General features: G+C 40.8%; 1 protein-coding gene across 2 annotated transcripts in view; it reads left to right on the top strand.

Moving 5' to 3' along the window:
• The window catches only part of b4galt2 (UDP-Gal:betaGlcNAc beta 1,4- galactosyltransferase, polypeptide 2), a 177,460-nt gene that overhangs the window by 92,031 nt on the left and 62,059 nt on the right, over positions 1-23,370 (top strand). For both annotated transcript variants that reach the window (XM_061942836.2, XM_061942828.2), the window contains exons 3-4: positions 6,861-6,979; positions 10,680-10,796. In XM_061942836.2, coding sequence (XP_061798820.1) covers positions 6,861-6,979; positions 10,680-10,796 — 236 coding nt within the window. The remainder of the gene's footprint in view (positions 1-6,860; positions 6,980-10,679; positions 10,797-23,370) is intronic.

Genomic DNA, 23,370 nt, shown 5'->3' with positions numbered 1-23,370 from the left:
TGTAGACATACCCTCATGTCAGCAGGCCAGGGAAGCTAGGGTCGATATTCTTCTCTTGATCATCTTCGGGACGGTGTGAGCCAAGACATCCAGGGGGTTTAGCTCGCTCGTCTGCGGGAACAAACTGCCGCCATTGCTTGCCGTGCTAGCGAGGACCTTTGTCCCTGAATTGCTCACACACTCCGGCAGATTCAATGGGGGTCTGGCGGCAGATTTCTTTGACTTTATGGTTGGAAATGCATCTGCTTTGAGTGTCGCAGGATATCCACACATTCTTGCCATCTCTGTCGTAGCATAGCTTTTGTCGGTAAAGTGTGCGGAACAAACGTCCGATTTCTTGCCACTTTGGCATCTTTGGGCCACTGGTGCAACTTGAATCCGTCCCTGTTGGTGTTGTTACACCCTCCGACAACACACCGACGAGGCATGATGTCTCCAAGGTACGGAAAACAGTCGAAAAAACGGAAAATAACAGAGCTGATTTGACTTGGTGTTTGAGAAAATGGCGGATTGCTTCCCGTTGTGACGTCATCGCTCCGAGAGCGAATAATAGAAAGGCGTTTAATTCGCCAAAATTCACCCATTTAGAGTTCGGAAATCGGTTAAAAAAATATATGGTCTTTTTTCTGCAACATCAAGGTATATATTGACGCTTACATAGGTCTGGTGATAATGTTCCCCTTTAAGACGAGACTTAAATCTAAATATTATATAAACGTAAATAAAAGTCTACTTACAGTGGAGCCTATGGTTGCAAAATTCCGGGAATATTCAAAGTTGGAAACTTTCCACAGGAATTAATGGGAAATAAAGGGGAATAAACATTGAATGCAACATGCTAGATCTTGCAGCATGATTGTTAGCTAAAACAACCTGATTGAATGCAAATTCAGTTGAATTTCAACCCTGCACTGTGCATTCCTCAATCACATGTATAGTGCATTCCTCCATCACATACCCAGATAATTCCCAGCATGCTACACTAGTATTTGAGCCCAAGGACTTCATCCAGATGGGGTAAATATATTTGATGTATGGTATTTAAGTGTAATTGCTTGTTACTGTATGACTGTAGACTACTCCAGCAGACTTACACTCAAGGTAGCTAGCTGTTCCTGTACTTGTTCAATGATTTTGGGGCCAATATCTCTAGCTAGCTAGGTTTATGTACCACCACAGTCTCATAATGAACCCAAAATATTTCTCCGTTAGCCGTGATGCTAATTTTCTATATATTAAATCCCATGCATTTATGCTAACAACGTTAGCAATCCGAATTGACCTTTTTTGTGATGTGTAAAGTTCAAGTAGCAAATAGTAAATGAAAAGGTGTAGTTTCCTCTGCCTTCTGTTCTGCTAGCCATCCTGTTGTCATACAAGAATGTAGCTTATAGTTTGACTTAGCATGCTGATTGACTGTTCATTTATTCATCTAGCCTATTTCTATTCATTTGTCCATCAGTAACATATTTTTAAAGACTACTCCAATTGTTTAGCTGACTATTTATATCTGTGTGTGGCATTGCATTAGTCTTTTACAAGAATAAATCAATACAAAGAGAATAATGCCACGTACACCATCTGATGTGCGGAGACATTTCACCCCAACCAATGTAGGCGGAAAGTGTGCAAATACTGTGCAAAGAGCTACGTCAAAAATGCCACAAACATTCAGCAGCATATAGACAAGTGCCTAGGGATGATGTTTGATAAGAAATTATCGAGTTTGAGCCCATTATCGAATCCTCTTATCGAAACGATTCCTTATCGATTCTCCTATTGAATCCAGATAGGTTGTTGTATATGGAAAAAAACACAATACTTGGTTTAACAAAAGCTCACTTTTATTTTATAAGAAAAAAATAAAATAAAATAAATAAATAAATAAATATTGACTGTTACCCCCCTAAAAAAATAAAATAAATAAATATTGACTGTTACCCAAAGTATATTAAGTGGGATTTTTCAGAAAAACAAATATATACAGTAACACAAAAACAACCTGTCTCTGTGATCACTAAAGGTGTATAAATAATAATATAGTGTTAAATAAAATCAGTCCCTTGGGCACAAAACTGAAAATAATACAGCTCTCCAAAAAGTGCACTTCTGCTGCTATTGGAACATACTAACTACACACACAGGCAGACAGCTAACGAACAATCCAAGACGTCTAATAAAGTTCCAAAGCAGATTAATCCATTTCGGCTCTTTATTGTTGTTGATCTTGCTTTGTCTTTTCCTATCTTTACTTTTGTCTTGCACTGGACTGTTTTTTTTTGTTTGGTTTTTTTTTACTGAAATACACATAATGACAAATGTATAAGCTATGTGATTCAATTGACATACTGAAATTTAATACACAATATGTAAATATTAGCTTCACACAAATATACAGTACTATCATCAAACAAATACTTCTTAGTATTGAAACTATTTTGATGGTGGAAATACACGACTGGCAGCCATTTTAAGTCTTTCAAACATCATCCCTACAACCCAATAATATATCATTATTGTCATTCCCATGGACGGTGTCCAACTTTAAATAATCAAAAAATTGTCAATATTTCCAAGGTTCCCAAGCTTAACTTCCCGTGGTAAATTTCCGGACAGTTTCCGGACAGTTTCCGGAAATTTACCGGAAACCTTTGCAACCCTAGTGGAGCCAATGGGAAATGTGCTATTCCGCCAAATATAAAATCCAATAAATAACCGTTTTGGACCAGTTGTTCCTCCCAGGGAATTCAAGTCACAAGTCGCTCCCAAGCTTTTTACGACACTTAAAGCTGAGTTGAAAAACCACCAGAGACAGAATAGGTATTTTGTTGTATATTTTCAAAGCTTTGCAAATATACTTTTTGAGACCAGTCCAGCATAGAACATTCTATCGCCCCGCCAAAATGGTCTGTCCCCCGAAACCCCCTCTCCCCCCTTAAGTCCCTGGCAGTCCTCTGTCTCTAGCCAAAACAAATGCTTATTATCGCTACTTCTTACATTCCAAAGAATTCAAGGTTAACACACACAGTTTACTTGCAGACAAAGCAGCAAGAGAAGAAATGGAAAACACGAGCTGTTTTCAAATATGACTATGAAATAAAAGAAGTACAACTTAAATTCGGATATATGTAAATATCTGCCTCCGACAATAACCATCCAAAAAGCACCAATAATACTTAATTTACATTTCCTGACTTGAATATTGAGCAAGTATTAATGATATTGTTATTATAAGTGCTAACTATTTTCAGCGTAATCTCTTCCGTGTCTCCACATGTTTTGACACATTTTCACTGTTTTGTGTGCAGCTAGAGTCCATGGTGATTGAGACTTTTATCTAAGAATGTTTTAGTTGCACCACAATACGTCGTTTATTTAGCTAAATACCTGCAAGCATGGATCCTGACATGAAACATCAAGCATGTATTTCCCAGCCATGACAGTGAAGACAATCAGAGCGACGCAAACGGACAATTTTAGCTTTCAATTGCAGACCAACTCCAACTACGCGTATGGAAAAGTCAGCTTTTCACGTGTCTTACCTCCAAATAAGAGAGTACACCAGCAATGATTGTACAGAATGAAAAGCTGCTCCACCTGCAAGAAGAGGAAGAAATAACCAGCGAGTTGATCAGCAGCTGTGCTAGAAATAAACAGCCTCAAAGTCTTGGGGGAAATTTTGACTTGAGTAATTATTATGTTGCTGATTATGAGACTGGACGAAGAGTAATTGGACGGCGTCTGCTGATGGGGCTCATATTTTTTATTCTGTTACACAACGTCAAAACAAACACCTCCGACATTCCTAATCATTGCGGCCATCAAGCCGATGAGGTCAAAGATCATCAACTCACTTTAGAGCAGTACTTCTCAGTTATTTGCTGTCATCAATGGAATTATTATTGACACATTGATAATATATTATATATTAGGAAAAAAACAGTTTTTAGCTCTGATTGTCCTGGTCTTGTGTGACGGAAATCTCTTCCCTGACGGCAGCAGGTTTGAACATGTGCTGACCAGGGTGAGCGCTGTCTTCCAGAATGTTCCGTCTTCTGCCGAGGCAGTGAAAGTGAGCAATGTCCTCTGGGGGGCCAGAGGGCATCGGATAATCTTCTCCGCTGTCCTGGTCACTCTTTGCAGGGCCATGCTGTCTGCAGCAGAGCAGGCAGGAAACCAGACATTTACGCAGTGACTCTATGGTGGCCCCATAAAAACCAATAGAAACCAGACATTTACACAGTGACTTTATGGTGGCCCCATAAAAACCAATAGGAATCAGACATTTACACAGTGACTTTATGGTGTCCCCATAAAAACCAATAGAAACCAGACATTTACACAGTGACTCTATGGTGGCCCCATAAAAACCAATAGAAACCAGACTTTATGCAGTGACTCTATGGTGGCTACATAAAAACCAATAGAAATCAGACATTTACGCAGTGACTCTATGGTGGCCCCATAAAAACCAATAGAAACCAGACATTTACACAGTGACTTTATGGTGGCCCCATAAAAACCAATAGGAATCAGACATTTACACAGTGACTTTATGGTGTCCCCATAAAAACCAATAGAAACCAGACATTTACACAGTGACTCTATGGTGGCCCCATAAAAACCAATAGAAACCAGACTTTATGCAGTGACTCTATGGTGGCTACATAAAAACCAATAGAAATCAGACATTTACGCAGTGACTCTATGGTGGCCCCATAAAAACCAATAGAAACCAGACATTTACACAGTGACTCTATGGTGGCCCGACATTTACGCAGTGACTCTATGGTGGCCCCATAAAAACCAATAGAAACCAGACATTTACGCAGTGACTCTATGGTGGCCCCATAAAAACCAATAGAAACCAGACATTTACGCAGTGACTCTATGGTGGCCCCATAAAAACCAATAGAAACCAGACTTTACGCAGTGACTCTATGGTGGCCCGACATTTACGCAGTGACTCTATGGTGGCCCCATAAAAACCAATAGAAACCAGACTTTACGCAGTGACTCTATGGTGGCCCCATAAAGACCAATAGAAATCAGACATTTACGCAGTGACTCTATGGTGGCCCCATAAAAAACAATAGAAACCAGACATTTACACAGTGACTCTATGGTGGCCTCATAAAAAACAATAGAAACCAGACATTTATGCAGTGACTCTATGGTGGCCCCATAAAAACCAATAGAAACCAGACTTTACGCAGTGACTCTATGGTGGCTACATAAAAACCAATAGAAATCAGACATGTACGCAGTGACTCTATGGTGGCCCCATAAAAAACAATAGAAACCAGACATTTACGCAGTGACTCTATGGTGGCCCCATAAAAACCAATAGAAACCAGACTTTACGCAGTGACTCTATGGTGGCCCGACATTTACGCAGTGACTCTATGGTGGCCCCATAAAAACCAATAGAAACCAGACTTTACGCAGTGACTCTATGGTGGCCCCATAAAAACCAATAAAAACCAAACTTTACGCAGTGACTCTATGGTGGCCCCATAAAAACCAATAGAAACCAGACTTTACGCAGTGACTCTATGGTGGCCCGACATTTACGCAGTGACTCTATGGTGGCCCCATAAAAACCAATAGAAACCAGACTTTACGCAGTGACTCTATGGTGGCCCGACATTTACGCAGTAACTCTATGATGGCCCCATAAAAACCAATAGAAACCAGACATTTACGCAGTGACTCTATGGTGGCCCCATAAAAAACAATAGAAACCAGACATTTACACAGTGACTCTATGGTGGCCTCATAAAAAACAATAGAAACCAGACATTTATGCAGTGACTCTATGGTGGCCCCATAAAAACCAATAGAAACCAGACTTTACGCAGTGACTCTATGGTGGCTACATAAAAACCAATAGAAATCAGACATGTACGCAGTGACTCTATGGTGGCCCCATAAAAAACAATAGAAACCAGACATTTACGCAGTGACTCTATGGTGGCCCCATAAAAACCAATAGAAACCAGACTTTACGCAGTGACTCTATGGTGGCCCGACATTTACGCAGTGACTCTATGGTGGCCCCATAAAAACCAATAGAAACCAGACTTTACGCAGTGACTCTATGGTGGCCCCATAAAAACCAATAAAAACCAAACTTTACGCAGTGACTCTATGGTGGCCCCATAAAAACCAATAGAAACCAGACTTTACGCAGTGACTCTATGGTGGCCCGACATTTACGCAGTGACTCTATGGTGGCCCCATAAAAACCAATAGAAACCAGACTTTACGCAGTGACTCTATGGTGGCCCGACATTTACGCAGTAACTCTATGATGGCCCCATAAAAACCAATAGAAACCAGACATTTACGCAGTGACTCTATGGTGGCCCCATAAAAACCAATAGAAACCAGACATTTACGCAGTGACTCTATGGTGGCCTCATAAAAACCAATAGAAACCAGACATTTACGCAGTGACTCTATGGTGGCCCCATAAAAACCAATAGAAACCAGACATTTATGCAGTGACTCAATGGTGGCCCCACAAAAACCAATAGAAACCAGACATTTATGCAGTGGTGGCCCCATAAAAACTTACCCTCAGTTTCTCCTCAAGTTAGCTCCACTGCAGCACTAATGGGGATCCTTAATAAACTAAACTAAACTAAAGTCCAAAGAAGTGGAAGTTTCTGCTGGGCCTCTTTGGGGGTCCATGTGAGGTCCTCGGAGACGTATGTTCCCAGGAACTTACCACACATGTTGATGTTATTTATGTTACTTTGAGGCTGCAAACACTCCACAACATGGAGTGGTCCCACCTTGGATGTCTCACCCTCCCCTTTGTTGTCTGACTTATTTCCCTCTCTCCTTCCTGTCAGTGGGACGCTTGCTGATTGAGTTCAGCTCCCAGATGACCATGGAGCGAGTGCAGAGAGAAAACCCCAACGTGACGGAGGGGGGCCACTACACGCCCCCTGACTGCCGGCCTCGATGGAAGGTGGGTTTGCTGCTTTCTCCACACATATTTCTATACACACTATTCATTGCACATGTTGAAATCAACCACAACAGGAGTACATGCATGGTGCAGTCGTATTTGCACACTATGTACTATGTATTGCTCATGTATTTGCACACTATGTACTATGTATTGCTCATGTATTTGCACAGTATGTACTATGTATTGCTCATGTTTACTTTTTCAGGTGTTTTACTTTTGTTGCTCTATACCAGACCTGGGCAAATGAAGGCCCCGGGGGGCCACATGCGGCCCATTAAGCTTTTCAATCTGGCCCGCCGGACATTCCCAAATAATTGTTTTTATATGTTTAAGATGTAAAGTGTAGTTGCCAATGTGATGTGCACTCATGTTTTCTAATGACCGTAAGTCTTCAACTATACAAAGTATTTCTTTGGTTGTAATCTGCGCTTTTGCATGATATTTTAGTGACTAGTGTTGTCCTGATACCAATATTATTTCGATACTTTTCGGTACTTTTCTAAATAAAGGGGACCAGAAAAAATTGCATTATTTTTCTTTATTTTAACAAAAAATCTTAGGGTGCAGCGGACCGGTACTTTTCAGAGGCGGTATGGTACCGAAGATCAGGGCCGGCCCGTGGCATAGGCCGTATAGGCAAATGCTAAGGGCGCCGTCCATCAGGGGGCGCCATGCCAGTGCCACAAATGTTGGAGAAAAAAAAAAAAGTTGTTACTATTATTTCTAAATACAAAAAAATAATCTCACGTTAATTAAAATGCAAAGTAAAGCCTATTTAATAGAAATATTATTTGTTACAACATTACGCCCCCGCACGGTGCGCCCCCTCCCTTCCCGTATCATGACTCTTTTTGGACGTCACCACATCAAAAAATCAACACAAGATGTCAAAACGGCCAAAACTGTCAGGTGGCCAGGGAAGAAAAAAGAGAAAAGAAGAGGAGGAGAAACAAGAAAAGACAGAGGTAGCAGGTAGTTAACGTTAGCCTACATGAAATTATTTGTCTGTTACAGAATGTGATAGTAACCTGGCTTTTTAGCATTAAGCTAATGTTACATGATTCGGCAATTGCTAATCAATAAATAGCTAGTTCTGTTTTAACGTCGGGTTAATATTGTGGAGGGGGCTAAATTGTTATGGAAAATAATAATGTAACATTAGGTAATTACAGTACTCCCACCTTACATTCCTCAGGGACATTTGTATTAGATCTTTTAAGCAGGTGTTTTTTGTTTACATTATTGCCTTCTGGTTAGCTAATGTTTGCCCTGCAGGTAATAGTCACTTTTCCACCCCTTTATATATTAGGTATAGTTGTAAGTAAAAAAAAAAGGTCAAAGACAAAGCTATTCGGGTTCTTGTGAGTATATACACTTCACTGCCGATGTGGGGGGGCGCCACCTAAAATCTTGCCTAGGGCGCCAGATTGGTTGGCGCCGCTGGTTGTAGCCTGCCCGTTACCGTACAACCCTACTAGTTATTATGGTAATCTACGTCACAGCAGGTCAGACGAGGCACCAAGCAGTGTGGATGTGGCTTGATTGTAAAATATGTGGATTGAGAGGGGGTGTGATGTTCATATGTTCTGAATATTCAGGGTTTTATCGTTCATAGAAAAAATTTAAATTCCATTCCGTTTTTAAGGCGGTCTGTCATAACATTTTTAGCATTCAATCAGACTTTATTGTGAGGTTTTGTATTAGTTTTCCTAAAAAATAGATATACCGGCCCCCAGACACATTTTTTTTTTCTAAATTTGGCCCCCGAGTCAAAATAATTGCCCATACAAAAATGGCGCCGCTGGTTGTAGCAGCTCTGTGCTCCTTTATATCCTCCTTTGATGTTCCCCCTTGTATTCATGCCTTTTACTTTTTGCTTTAAACTAGATATCGACCAATTATCGGTGCCGATATTTGGCATTTTGATGTAAATTGGTCTCAGCCTCTTTCTATTAGTATCAACCTTTTTTTTTTGTTTACACCTAAAACAGAACTACATCAGCAGATACTATATATATATATTTATATATATATATATATATATATATATATATATATATATATATATATATATATATATATATATATATATATATATATATATATATGTCTTAATTAGATTATCCAAAAAATAGTGCTCGATACCGTGGTAGAGGGCAATATATGTATGTGTGGGAAAAAAATCACAAGACTACTTCATCTCTACAGGCCTGTTTCATGAGGGGTTCCCTCAATCATCAGGAGATTTTAATAGAAGCATTCACATACCATGGTTTATATAGGGCACAGAACGGGTAGGTACAGGCAGGCGTAGGGGCGTGGTGATTGGCTCATGTGTTACCTAGGAGGTGTTTCCGTCTGTGGCGGCATGCTGATAGAATTTCGCTGCGCTTGTTGAGGGATGACAGGTCTGGGCGGTATATAATAAACAGTTTCTCTTTTAAGCATAGGTTGCATCTTTTATTACCACTGTTGTAAGGTGTGCTGGATGCAAGAATTTGCCATGTTATTGAGTATTCAACATTATTGTCTTTGAGGTTCCAAATGTGCTTGCTGAGTTCTGTAGTATTCCGCAGGCTTTGGTTCCTGAAAGAAGCCTTGTGATTGTTCCATCTGGCTTTGAACTCTCCCTCGGTTAATCCTACATACGTGTCAGATGTGTTAATGTCCTTGCGTGTTACCTTTGATTGGTAAACGACTGATGTTTGTAAGCACCCCCCGTTGAGGGGGCAATCAAATTTCTTGCGACAGTTGCAGCCTTTTTTGGCTTTGGAGTCGCTCTGTCTAGGGGCAGACGGCTCCTTTGCAATTGCTTTGTTGTGATTTGAAATAATTTGTCGTATATTGTTCATACAGCTGTAGCTCAATTTAATGCTTAATGTAAATTAAATGTAATGCTTCAGTGATGTGCGACCTCAATGATGACCTCTCCAAATAGCATCATTGATGTCACCACATGACCATTGCTGGAGAAATACTACACACTTACACTACTGTAAATTGAAACACATCAACAGTGCACAAAACGGGTTATTTTCTGGCGCATTTAAAAATCAATAAAAAATGCATCAGCAATTAAAACATATCTTATGTGGTACTATCAAAATTAAAATGGCAAAAAAACATGTTAAAAGTGAAAAAATAAAATATTTGAACTCACAATTAGTAGGACCCATTAGACGCTGTATAAGCCAGCGGTACCGCTCGTAGTTGGCTTATTTGAGTGGAAATGGCGAGCATTTCATCGCCAGAACAGCCGAGCTAGCTTCCGGGGTTGGCTGACGTGGTCTCACAAGATGTAGTTTCTCTTTAAATATCCTTCTTGAAAATGGCCTTGCAAATATACAGGTTTTACCTGTATACTGTATCTGACGTTCTGTTCTCCTTCTCTGCTATCTCGGTCTGGCTACGGCGCAACACTTCCTGCTTACTACTAAATTGACACTTGTGATTGGATACTCACTTTGGAATGACAAGTGAGTATCCAATCACAGTCTCGTTAACATCAGGCTACTTGGATAGGCTACTGTCAACAACTTGTGTTCTGATTGGCTATCGTAACTGAAAAGTAGCTCACCTGCTGAAAAAGTGTTCTAGAGGATGTGAAGAAAGAACAATGAAATATGCTAAAACCGCACATTGTGTATATATTGTAAATGTGTATTATGCTACTGTATTTGTGTGTCCGTGCTTCAAGGTGGCCATCATCATTCCGTTCCGTCATCGTGAAAACCACCTGAAGTACTGGCTTCACTACCTTCACCCTATCCTGAGACGGCAGAAGATCGACTATGCCATCTACATCATCAACCAGGTAACAATAATAATACTACATTTCTGTTATAAGCTAGGCATTTCACACGTTCTATGTTGATACTTATTTTCAAACTTCTTTTTGTTTTTAATTAACTATGAACAAACTGCTGTTAATCGCGATTATGTATTTTATTCGTTTGATAACCCATTTATGTGAATACAATTTCTAAATGTTCTTAGTCAACTGTATTCATTTTTTTTTATTCAAAGTAAATTATTCACATTTGAATAAGTGATCATTTAAAAAATACATCTTTGAAATGTACCATTATTTAATTTATCAGAATTATTCATTCAGTAGTTTAGTAATGAACCAATAATGTACACATAAATAGAATCAGAATCAGAATCAGCTTTATTGTCATTACGCAAGGTAACGAGATTGAGGCCATTCCATACAGTGCGATGTGTGCATGCTAGAAAAACAATGTGCAAATATATAAAAATATAAAAAATGTAGAAGTGCAATGAATATGGTGTGAAATGAATACATACATGAAAAAAACAAACAAAAAAAAAACAGGGTGGTTGGTGGAATGGGTTATTGCACCGAAGAGAAGGCAGTTATGAGGGACAATGGGGCAGTCCGTTCAGGATGGTTATGGCCCTGGGGAAGAAGCTGTTCTTTAGCCTGTTTGTTTTGGTTTTAATGCACCTGTAGCGCTTCCTAGAGGGCAGCAGATACACATAAATATACACAAAAAGTACAAACTAATAGATTTGGAACAAATAATGCTATTTATTATTAATCGTTTAAATCAGGCCTGGGCAATTATTTAGAAAAAAAAATGTGTTTGGGGGCAGATATATCTATTTTTAGGAACACTAATACAAAACCTCACAATAATGTCTGATTGAATGCTAAAAACATTATGACAGACCGCCTTAAAAAACGTAATGGAATTTTAAATTTTTCTATGAAGGATAAAACACTGAATATTGACAAAATAGGAATGTCACACCCCCTTTTGATCGACATATTTTACAATCAAGTGAAACGCAACAAAAATGCAACAAACAGTGAAATATGAACGCGAAGGGTACAAAATAAACCCACCTACAATCTGATATATCTGATATATCACTAAGCTTTACAACTTTGTTGTGAAAATCTCCTTCCGCGTCTGTTGAAACGCTCCCCGCCCACACTGCTTGGTGCCTCGTCTGTGCTGCTGTGACGTAGATGACCATAGTAACTAATTAGATGAGCATAGTAACTAATTAGATGAGCATAGTAACTAATTAGATGAGCATAGTAACGAGTATATCATGCCGATTCCAACCAGTGAAATGCTTAGTATAGTTGAAGACTTCCGGTCATTATAAAAGATGAGTGCACATCATAATGGCAGCTACACTTTACATCTTAAACATGTCAAGCAATTATTTGGGAATGTCCGGCGGGCCAGATTGAAAAGCTCAACAAGCCCCATGTGGCCCCCGGGCCTTCATTTGCCCAGGTCCGGTTTAGATCAATGTATTCTTAATACTAAAATGATCTATTATAATTTATTACAAACATAAATAAATTCAAAAGTACCGTTATTATTATTACTGTTTTTTTAAATATCGTGATGCATTTTTTAAATTGTGAGTGAAGATGGGTTCTGTTCTCTCCCTTGTACTTTACTTACCTTACTTTGTGCTACACCTTAATCACTCCCCCTTGTGGAACGCACCTTTTGGTTCCGCTTGCCCTATTGTGTCTGCTCTCCATACGCTGATGTTCTCTACACACACACACACACACACACACACACACACACACACACACACACACACACACACACACACACAGGTACAAACACACACATGTTGTCCGGGAGCATCTTTCTTATCTGGACAGGAAAGCTGTTGAGGAGGCAAAAAGGCTCTGGCGTGTTTGATTGTTACCTCCACAATGTATTATTTATTATTCTTTATTCTGGGCTTGTCAACCATCCATCTGAACCAGGGGTGTCAAACTCCAATACAGAGTGGGCCAAAATGTAAAAGTGAACAAAGCCGCGGGCCAAGGTTGAACAAATGAACCTTTTAATAGGGACCCAAACAAGTTTTGCATTGAATATTGAACAAGCAAGGCTTATATAACTTTATAGTGACATGCAAAATACAGTTTCAAATAATAATAATTAAAAAATATCAATGGCATATCAAATACAATTGAAATAAAAATGTAATGCCTCTTTTCTATTTGCAGCCTTCTGAGGTAAATATCAACATGAACTTTTTCCACTGGCTAATAAATTAGAAAATAAAATAACAATGAATAAATCAACCATTCAGGACTTTAAACGGCTCAGTTTGCAACACACTGATCTAATCTGATGTGCTCAAGCCAGATACCTGACATCTTTTCTTGGATGCTAGTTCATTCATGTCGGGGCTCAGGCTTTGAGCTGAGGCAACCTTCATTATCCAACGAAGGTGTTCATCAGTCATTATCTCCTGCAGATGCCCTCCCACCTCGCCTGTTTAAGGAGGTACTTGCTACTATTGGATCAAGTGTCCTTAACATTATCAATAGCAGCCTCTCTTCTGGAATAGTTCCAGTAGAGTTTAAACATGCAGTGGTACGACCTCTACTTAAAAAACCCAGCCTCGACCCCTCTCTCCTCTCTAACCTCAGACCTATCTCTAATCTTCCATACATTTCCAAAATATTAGAGAAGGTTGTCTACAGTCAGTTGTTGCCCTTCTTAGAGGATTATGGTATCACTGAGCTGTTCCAGTCCGGTTTTAAAGCCCTCCACAGCACAGAGTCAGCGCTTCTAAAAGTTTTTAACGATATCCTTCTGTCCACTGATTCTGGTAAATATGTTGTCCTGGTGCTTTTAGATCTGTCTGCTGCGTTCCACACCGTCGACCACGCCACCTTAATCACTCGTCTTGAGAACTGTGTGGGCATTAAGGGCGCCGCCCTCAACTGGTTCCGGTCGTACCTAACCGACAGGAGTTTTTGTGTAAAAGTAGACAGTTTTATGTCGTCCACAGCTCCTTTACCACATGGGGTCCCCCAGGGCTCAATCCTTGCCCCAATTTTATTTGCGCTTTACCTTCTCCCCCTTGGTTCTATTTTTAGGAAGTACAGTATTGCATTTCATTTTTATGCCGATGATTGCCAGATTTATTTTCCCATGGCACAAAATAACACGGTTCAACGTCTTATTGACTGCCTGCACGACATCAAAGTCTGGCTTTCAGCTAACTTCCTGAGCCTAAATGAAGACAAAACAGAAGTTATGTTGTTCGGTCCAAGTCGCTCTTCCTCCCCCAACGTTGACCTCGGCACTCTGACCCCGTATCTCAGCGACTCTGTCACAAACCTGGGGGTAAAGTTTGACTCAGATTTTAAATTCGAAAAACAAATCAGCAGCGTCGTACAAAAAAGCTTTTATCAATTACGCCAAATAGCGAAAGTGAAACCGCTTCTATCAGGACATGATCTTGAGAAATTAATCCACGCCTTTATCTCGACTCGTCTTGATTACTGTAATGCCCTGTATGTAGGCATTAGCCAGGCCTGCAGCTCGTGCAGAACTCTGCTGCTCGTCTGCTAACACAGACCCGCAGACGTGAGCACATCACCCCTATTTTAGCGTCCCTTCACTGGCTCCCTGTGCGTTACCCAATCAATTTTAAACTCCTTTTATTTGTTTTTAAATGTCTAAACAACCTCGCGCCAACCTATCTCTCCGACCTCCTTCAGCCTTACTGCCCCACCCGATCCTTAAGATCAGCCGATCAGCTGCTGTTGACGGTCCCTGACACAAGGCTGAAGCTTAGAGGTGACAGAGCTTTCGCCGTTGCTGCTCCCAAGCTCTGGAACGACCTACCTCTGAGTGTTAGACAAGCCTCCTCTCTTCCTGTTTTTAAATCTCTCTTAAAAACATACTTTTATTCCATGGCTTTTAACACTGAGTGATATCCATCCTGCAATGGCGCCCCATAATACACCTGCTGTGAACCTGTTTTTATGTTTTTATTTATTCTATTTTATTTTTTTATTTTTTTATCGTGTTCTGTTTGTGTTGTGTTGTGTTTGCTTGGTACTCGTTTTATCTTTTAACCTGCTCATTGTACAGCACTTTGGCTACCCCTGTGGTAAATTTTAAATGTGCTTTATAAATAAAGTTGATTTGATTTGATTTGATTTGATTATATCTCGTAGTGCGCCCGGACCACAGTCTTGGGGGCGTGCCTTAAAGACACTGCGTTTATCGTCCTCTACGAGCTGTCGTCATGTCCGCTTTTTATCCATTCCAACAACGAGCCGACCCAGTCACAAGATATGTGCGGCTTCTGTACGCACACTCACGTGAATGCAATGCATACTTGATCAACAGTGATACAGGTTACACTGAGGGTTCTGGTATAAATAACTTTAACACTGTTAGAAATATGCGCCACACTGTGAACCCACACCAAACAAGAATGACAAACACATTTTAGGAGAACATCCGCACTGTAACACAACATAAACACAACAAAACAAATACCGTATTTTCTGCACCATAAGGCGCCCTGGGTTATAAGCCGCGCCTTCAATGAACGGCATATTTCAAAACTTTGTCCACCTATAATATATATAACCTACTCAGTGGCCTAGTGGTTAGAGTGTCCGCCCTGAGATCGGTAGGTTGTGGGTTCAAACCCCGGCCGAGTCATACCAGAGACTATACAAATGGGACCCATTACCTCCCTGCTTGGCACTCAGTATCAAGGGTTGGAATTGGGGGTTAAATCATCAAAAAATGATTCCCGGGCGCGGCCACCGCTGCTGCCCACTGCTCCCCTCACCTCCCAGGGGGTGATCAAGGGTGATGGGTCAAATGCAGAGAATAATTTCGCCACACCTAGTGTGTGTGTGACAATCATTGGTACTTTAACTTTAACTTTAACTATAAGCCGCCCCGTGTTATAAGCCGCATCTAACTGCGCTAAAGGAATGTCAAAAAAACAGTCAGATAGGTCAGTCAAACTTTAATAATATATTAAAAACCAGCGTGATGTGAGCGCGCATGGAGTCGTATATCAACATGGACGGAGCTGCGTGAAAAAAGCCACCCGGCCTCTTCGCGTAAACTTAAACTTACCTTAACCACTCGCTCATCTTTTCTTCATCCATCCCTTCGAGTTAGCTTTTATGATGACGCCGGCTGGAAAGGTCTCTTTTGGCAAGGTCTTCCTTTTGAATATCACCATGGGTGGAAGTTTCTGGCCATTAGCATGGCAAGCTAGAACCACAGTGAAGGATGACTTCTCATTCCCTGTGGTGCGAATATTCACCGTACGTGCTCCCGTTGTATCCACAGTGCGGTTCACAGGAATATCAGTTGCTGTGAAATAGTAATCCGTGTGCGGATGGAGAGATTGCGTCTTTTCATGAACCGGATCCCTGTCGCTTAGTAGGAGCCATTTTGTGGTCTTTACAGATGTAAACACACAAAGGAAATGAAACGTACGGTGATATCCGCGCGCTTTTTCTTCTTCTACGCGGGCGGGTGGTTGCTTACAGTAGAAGAAGAAGCGCTTCCTGTTCTATGGGGGCGGGTGCTTACCTTGGCGGTTGCTTGCGTAGAAGAAGAAGCGCTTCCTGTTCTACCGGGAAAAAAGATGGCGGCTGTTTACCAAAGTTGCGAGACCGAAACTTTATGAAAATGAATCTTAATATTTATCCATATATAAAGCGCACCGGGTTATAAGGCGCACTGTCAGCTTTTGAGAAAATTTGTGGTTTTTAGGTGCGCCTTATAGTGCGGAAAATACGGTACCCAGAATCCCATGCAGCCCTAACTCTTCCAGGCTGCAATATACACCCCCGCTACCCCCAAACCCCGTGCGTCGGTTGAGGTGGGCGGGGTTTGGTGGTTTGATGTAATCCCCCCATCTGGTCCTTGGTCTGCCCCGGGGTCTCCTCCCAGTGGGACGTGCAACGAGGACTTCCCTAGGGAGATGCTGGTGAGGCATCCGCACGAGATGCCCGAACCACCTAAGCTGACTCCTTCCCAAGTGAAGGAGCAGCGGCTCTACTCTGAGTGACTGAACTTCTCACCCTATCTCTAAGGGATATGCCAGCCACCCTTCTGAGGAAACTCATTTCGGCCGCTTGTATCCGCCATCTTATTGTTACTTTGATATCGCCTCAAGGGCCAAATGGAATTACACGGCGGGCCAAATATGGCCCGCGGGCCAGAGTTTGACACCCATGATCTGAACCATCTGAACTGGTTGACAAAGACTGAACTTACTTCGATTTTTGTGTGATTATTGATTTTGTCTGACCACTTTTAGGATGCACTGCATGCACTCATCGTAGGCTAACAATGTTTCAATGACAACACCAACAAATCATTCAACTGTGACTTTGTGGCTCTTTTTTCTTTAGTTTCATTGCTCAAACATCAGCATCCAGGGAGGAATTCCATGTACGTGTTTGCTGTTTGCTGAGATTGTTGCTTTGTTTCTTTGTTGGCCCACACTTCTGCATTTCACCTTGGAATTCTAGCTTGTCCAGTGGATAAAAATAACAAAACTAAACTAAAATGGCAAAATATGCAACTATTAATCCTGAAGGCACCATTAATGCTGAAAGGTACATACAGCTTTTGGAGCAACATATGTTGCCATCCAAGCAACGTTATCATGGACGCCCCTGCTTATTTCAGCAAGACAATGCCAAGCCAGGTGTTACAACAGCGTCGCTTCATAGTAAAAGAGTGCGGGTACTAGACTGGCCTGCCTGTACATCAAGCAAGGATGGGAAATAATTCCACTTCAAAAATGTGTCTCCTCAGTTCCCAAACCTTTACTGAGTGTTGTTAAAAGGAAAGGCCATGTAACACACTGGTAAAAATGCCTTTTTTGCAATGTGTTGCTGCCATTACATTCTAAGTTCATGATTATTTGCAACAAAAATAAGTTTCTCAGTGTGAACATGAAATATCTTGTCTTTGCAGTCTATTCAATTGAATATAAGTTGAAAAGGATTTGTTGTATTCTCTTTTTATTGACCATTTACACAACCTGACAACTTCACTGCTTTTGTAGTTTGTACGTGATGCACAAACAGGGCCGGCCCGTGGCATAGGCCGTATAGGCAAATGCTAAGGGTGCCGTCCATCAGGGGGCGCCACGCCAGTGCCACAAATGTTGGAGAAAAAAAAAAAAGTTGTTACTATTATTTCTAAATACAAAAAATAATCCCACGTTAATTAAAATGCAAAGTAAAGCCTATATAATAGAAATATTATTTGTTACAACATTACAAACCCCCCCCCACCCCCCCCCCCTTCGCCCGGTGCGCCCCCTCCCTTCCCGTATCATGACTCTTTTTGGACGTCACCACATCAAAAAATCAACACAAGATGTCAAAACGGCCAAAACTGTCAGGTGCACAAGGAAGAAAAAAGAGAAAAGAAGAGGAGGAGAAACGAGAAAAAGACAGAGGTAGCAGGTAGGTAACGTTAGCCTACATGAAATTATTTGTCTGTTACAGAATGTGATAGTAACCTGGCTTTTTAGCATTAAGCTAATGTCACATGATTCGGCAATTGCTAATCAATAAATAGCTAGTTCTGTTTTAACGTCGGGTTAATATTGTGGAGGGGGCTAAATTGTTATGGAAAATAATAATGTAACGTTAGGTAATTACAGTACTCCCACCTTACATTCCTCAGGGACATTTGTATTAGATCTTTTAAGCAGCTGTTTTTTTGTTTACATTGTTATTGCCTTCTGGTTAGCTAATGTTTGCCCTGCAGGTAATAGTCACTTTTCCACCCCTTTATATATTAGGTATAGTTGTAAGCCTAGTTGTTAAAGTGCACATCATTAATGTAAATTAAGCAATATGTATGTAAAAAATATTGTATTTCATATATTCATTTTTTATTTTTTGCATTCATTTATTTATTCATATTTTTTTTTATCTTGTTAACTATTCTGATTGTTAATTTGCTTTCTTTAAGTAAAAAAAAGGTCAAAGACAAAGCTATTTGGTTTCTTGTGAGTATATACAGTTCACTGCCGATGTGGGGGGGCGCCACCTAAAATCTTGCCTAGGGCGCCAGATTGGTTAGGGCCTGTGCACAAACATGCAGACAGTTTAGTCCACTCTCAGTGATATCAGGTTTTCTTATTTGGATGAAAGCTGAAGGTAATGAATATTCATTGAGGGAGTGAGTGGCAACATTGTGATGTATAAAGATTGATGGTTTTGTACACTCCATCTTTTTAATATTCTCAAGCATGCATCACTTCCATTGGATTAGTGAGGAATGTCAATCATCTGCTTGGTTTCTTGTCATTCATCTTTCAGTATTATCTTCCTGGGGGCACATAATGAAGTCACTTCAACTTCATTGTTTTCTGATTCATAGCCCTTCATTTTTGTTTTTAGAGTGCTAGTGTGTTGTTTTGAAATATTATTGCGCAACTAACATTGAAAGTGAAAGAGAAAGCTTCAGTGTGTTACACACTCCTCTCTTGGTGTCTGCTATTATTCACAAAAATGAGATTGTTATTGATACTGTCGGAGGCAGATATTTTTTTATATCCGAATTTAAATGTTACTTCTTTTTATTTCATTGTCATATTACAAAACAGCTAGTGTTTTTCTTCCAAATGTGGTCTTTTGGTTCTCTGCAAGTAAACTGTGTGTGTTAACCTTGATCTCTTTGGAATGTGTTTTGACTAGCATTTGTTTTGACTAGGGAGAGGAGAGAGGGTTTTTGGGATCGGGAAGACAGACCATTTTGGCGGCGCGATAGAATGTTCTATGCTGGACTGGTCTCAAAAATATATCTGCAAAGCTTTGCCAATATATTACCGTATTTTCCGCACTATAAGGCGCACCTAAAAACCACAAATTTACTCAAAAGCTGACAGTGCGGCTTATAGCCCGGTGCGCTTTATATATGGATTAATATTAAGATTCATTTTCATAAAGTTTCGGTCTCGCAACTACGGTAAACAGCCGCCATCTTTTTTCCCCGTAGAAGAGGAAGTGCTTCTTCTTCTACGCAAGCAACCGCCAAGGTAAGCACCCGCCCCCATAGAACAGGAAGCGCTTCTTCTTCTACTGTAAGCAACCACCCGCCCGCGTAGAAGAAGAAGAAGCGCGCGGATATTACGTTTCATTTCCTTTGTGTGTTTACATCTGTAAAGACCACAAAATGGCTCCTACTAAGCGACAGGTTTCCGGTTCATGAAAAGACGCAATCTCTCCATCCGCACACGGACTACTATTTCACAGCAACTGCCTAAAGACTTTCAAGAAAAGCTGGCTACTTTCCGTGCATATTGTAAAAACAAGATAGCTGAAAAAAAGATCCGGCCAGAGAACATTATCAACATGGACGAGGTTCCACTGACTTTTGATATTCCTGTGAACCGCACTGTGGATACAACGGGAGCACGTACGGTGAATATTCGCACCACAGGGAATGAGAAGTCATCCTTCACTGTGGTTCTAGCTTGCCATGCTAATGGCCAGAAACTTCCACCCATGGTGATATTCAAAAGGAAGACCTCGCCAAAAGAGACCTTTCCAGCCGGCGTCATCATAAAAGCTAACTCGAAGGGATGGATGAAGAAAAGATGAGCGAGTGGTTAAGGGAAGTTTACGCGAAGAGGCCGGGTGGCTTTTTTCACGCAGCTCCGTCCATGTTGATATACGACTCCATGCGCGCCCACATCACGCTGGTTTTTAATATATTATTAAAGTTTGACTGACCTATCTGACTGTTTTTTTGACATTCCTTTAGCGCAGTTAGATGCGGCTTATAACACGGGGCGGCTTATAGGTGGACAAAGTTTTGAAATATGCCGTTCATTGAAGGCGCGGCTTATAACCCAGGGCGCCTTATGGTGCGGAAAATACGGTATATAAGTCTACCCCTTTTCCATTTCATAGCAATTGCTAAAGCGTTTATTCACTTCCTGTTCTCACTTTCTACACAATTCTAAAAACAAAAATAACTAATAATGAATAGTAAAGTAAGTTGTATTTCATATAAATGAGCTTGTATCAGACGCATCCTCACTCATCCATGTGGACTGGACACTGGCCCAGAGTTGGTGGGCGGCCGAGGGTGGAGTCGGCTTTCTTGGTTGCTTTGTTGGGTCTGCTCCTGTCTCTGGCCATGCTCCCCCCGCCCCAGCAGACCATGGTGTGGAACACCGCAGAGGCCACCACAGTGTGTGTGGGTGTTGAAATGATGTTTTTGTTTGGTTGCTTGTCTATGCATGGTGCAATCATGTGTGCACAATGTATATTATTGCTTGATTTGTTTCTTGTTGTTTTACTTTTGTGGCTGTGTGTAGAAGTGGCTGGTTGCATCAGCTCTGCTCTTTTAATGTCTTTGATGTCCTTTGTGTTCTTTGATGTTTCCCTCTTACACACATGTTTATGTGTGCTATGGCTATGAGTTGTTTTTTTCCCCTTGGCCCACAAGGATTTTCTGCCATTACATCATAACACGACGATACATTGTGATTGTCGTACATAATTGAGTGCAGGTGCTGATGGAGCAATAAAGGCCCTGACCAACAATAACATATGTATTATATAGCAGTGTTTTTCAACCTTTTTTGAGCCATGGCACATTTTTTGCGTTGAAAAAATGCGGAGGCACACCACCAGCAGAAATCATAAACTCAGTTGACAGTAAAAAGTTGTCGTCGCAATTGTTGGATATGACTTTAAAGCATAACCAAGCATGCATCATTATAGCTCTTGTCTCAAAGTAGGTGTACTGTCACCACCTGTCACATCACACCCTGACTTATTTGGAGTTTTTTGCTGTTTTTCTGTGTGTAGTAGTTTTAGTTCTTGTCCTGCACTCCTATTTTGGTGGCTTTTTCTCTTTTTTTGGTAGCAGTTTCATGTCTTATATTTCCCGCATCTACTTTGTTTTAGCAGTCAAGAATATTTCAGCTGTTTTTATCCTTCTTTGTGGGGACATTGTTGATAGTCATGTCATGTTCGGATGCACATTGTGGACGTCGTCTTTGCTCCACACAGTAAGTCTTTGCTGTCGTCCAGCATTCTGTTTTTGTTTACTTTGTAGCCAGTTCAGTTTTACTTTGGTTCTGCATAGCCTTCCCTAAGCTTCAATCCCTTTTCTTAGCGGCACTCACCTTTTGTTTATTTTTGGTTTAAGCATAAGACACCTTTTTACCTGCCTTTACAAAGCAATTAGCTACCGGCTGCCACCTACTGATATGGAAGAGTATTACACGGTTACTCAGCACCGACACTCAACAACAACACATCATTTGCAGACTATAATTACTGGTTTGCAAAAAATGTTTTTAACCCAAATATGTGTAATTAGATAATCTCCCACGGCACACCAGGCTGTATCTCACGGCACACTAGTGTGCCGCGGCACAGTGGTTGAAAAACACTGTTATATATAATATGCTTGCTGTAATGCAATTTAGTGTCCCCTGAGATGTCCAGCAGCAAGAAGACATGTTGGCTTACGTCCATCAGGTCTCATGCAGTATGCAGTGGATGCATACGGTACCCATCCATCCATTTTCTACCGCTTGTCCCTTTTGGGGTAGCGGGGGGTCGCTGGAGCCTATTTCAGCTACAATCGGGCGGAAGGCAGGGTACACCCTGGAGAAGTCGCCACCTCATCACAGGGCCTGCATACAGTACATGCATGTGTATTCCTGCTATTTACTGCTTTTCCACACAGTAGTCAGGCCCTTGAGGAGCAAATGTGTTTTACTGGCAGAATTGTTTAATATCTTTCTGTCATGTCTGTGTAATCATGTTTTGTTTTAAGTCATGTTTTGTTTAGTTTCTGGCTTTTCACTCCCTTGTCTTGTTTGCATGATTACCCATTAGTTTCACCTGTTTCACGTTTTGAGTCACGCACCTGCTTTCACTAATCATATCCATAGTATTTAAGTTCAATCATTTTCTGTTGTTCGTCCTGACGACACAACACATTTATGCTCTGTTCATGCCTGATACTTCTTTTCATGTCAATTCCTCAAGCAACTACTTTTGTCCAAGCCAAGTAAGTTTTTGTTCCATATTTATAGTCTTTTTGGTTTCATAGTTTGTTCTCCGCCACTGTGCGCGCTTTCATTTATTCCTTTTTTTGATAATAATAAATCATGTACCTTCATTCCCGTCTCGCACGAGCCAACTTTCCGTTGCATCCTGGAAAAGCACACACCTCGGACCTAGTCATGACACTTTCAAGCAAACAAAAGCACTTAGCCCAGCACAGTTGAGGTCCTGCAGGTGGTGTGTGTTGATTACCGCTGAGACCAACACAAGAAAATGCTTCCAAATGAGACTTAATCGGTAGGATCCAAATATATTTCATTTATTTCATGTACAATTCCATATATTGCCTTTTTTACACGGCCCATAATATGTGAACGTAATTGTTATAGATGTTTAACAGTAAAAGCAATAATAAATATGACAAATATGTTTGTGTTATGAATGTTAACAAGGTAGATGTTTAGCAACACTTTGTGGAGCGGAGGTGCAGAAATCGTCCTTCAGTTACAATCTGCCCAAAACACCACTTTAAAAATAC

Source organism: Nerophis lumbriciformis, linkage group LG03 (assembly GCF_033978685.3).
Source record: "Nerophis lumbriciformis linkage group LG03, RoL_Nlum_v2.1, whole genome shotgun sequence".
Classification (NCBI taxonomy): domain Eukaryota; kingdom Metazoa; phylum Chordata; class Actinopteri; order Syngnathiformes; family Syngnathidae; genus Nerophis; species Nerophis lumbriciformis.
This window is presented reverse-complemented; position numbering and strand designations above follow the sequence as displayed.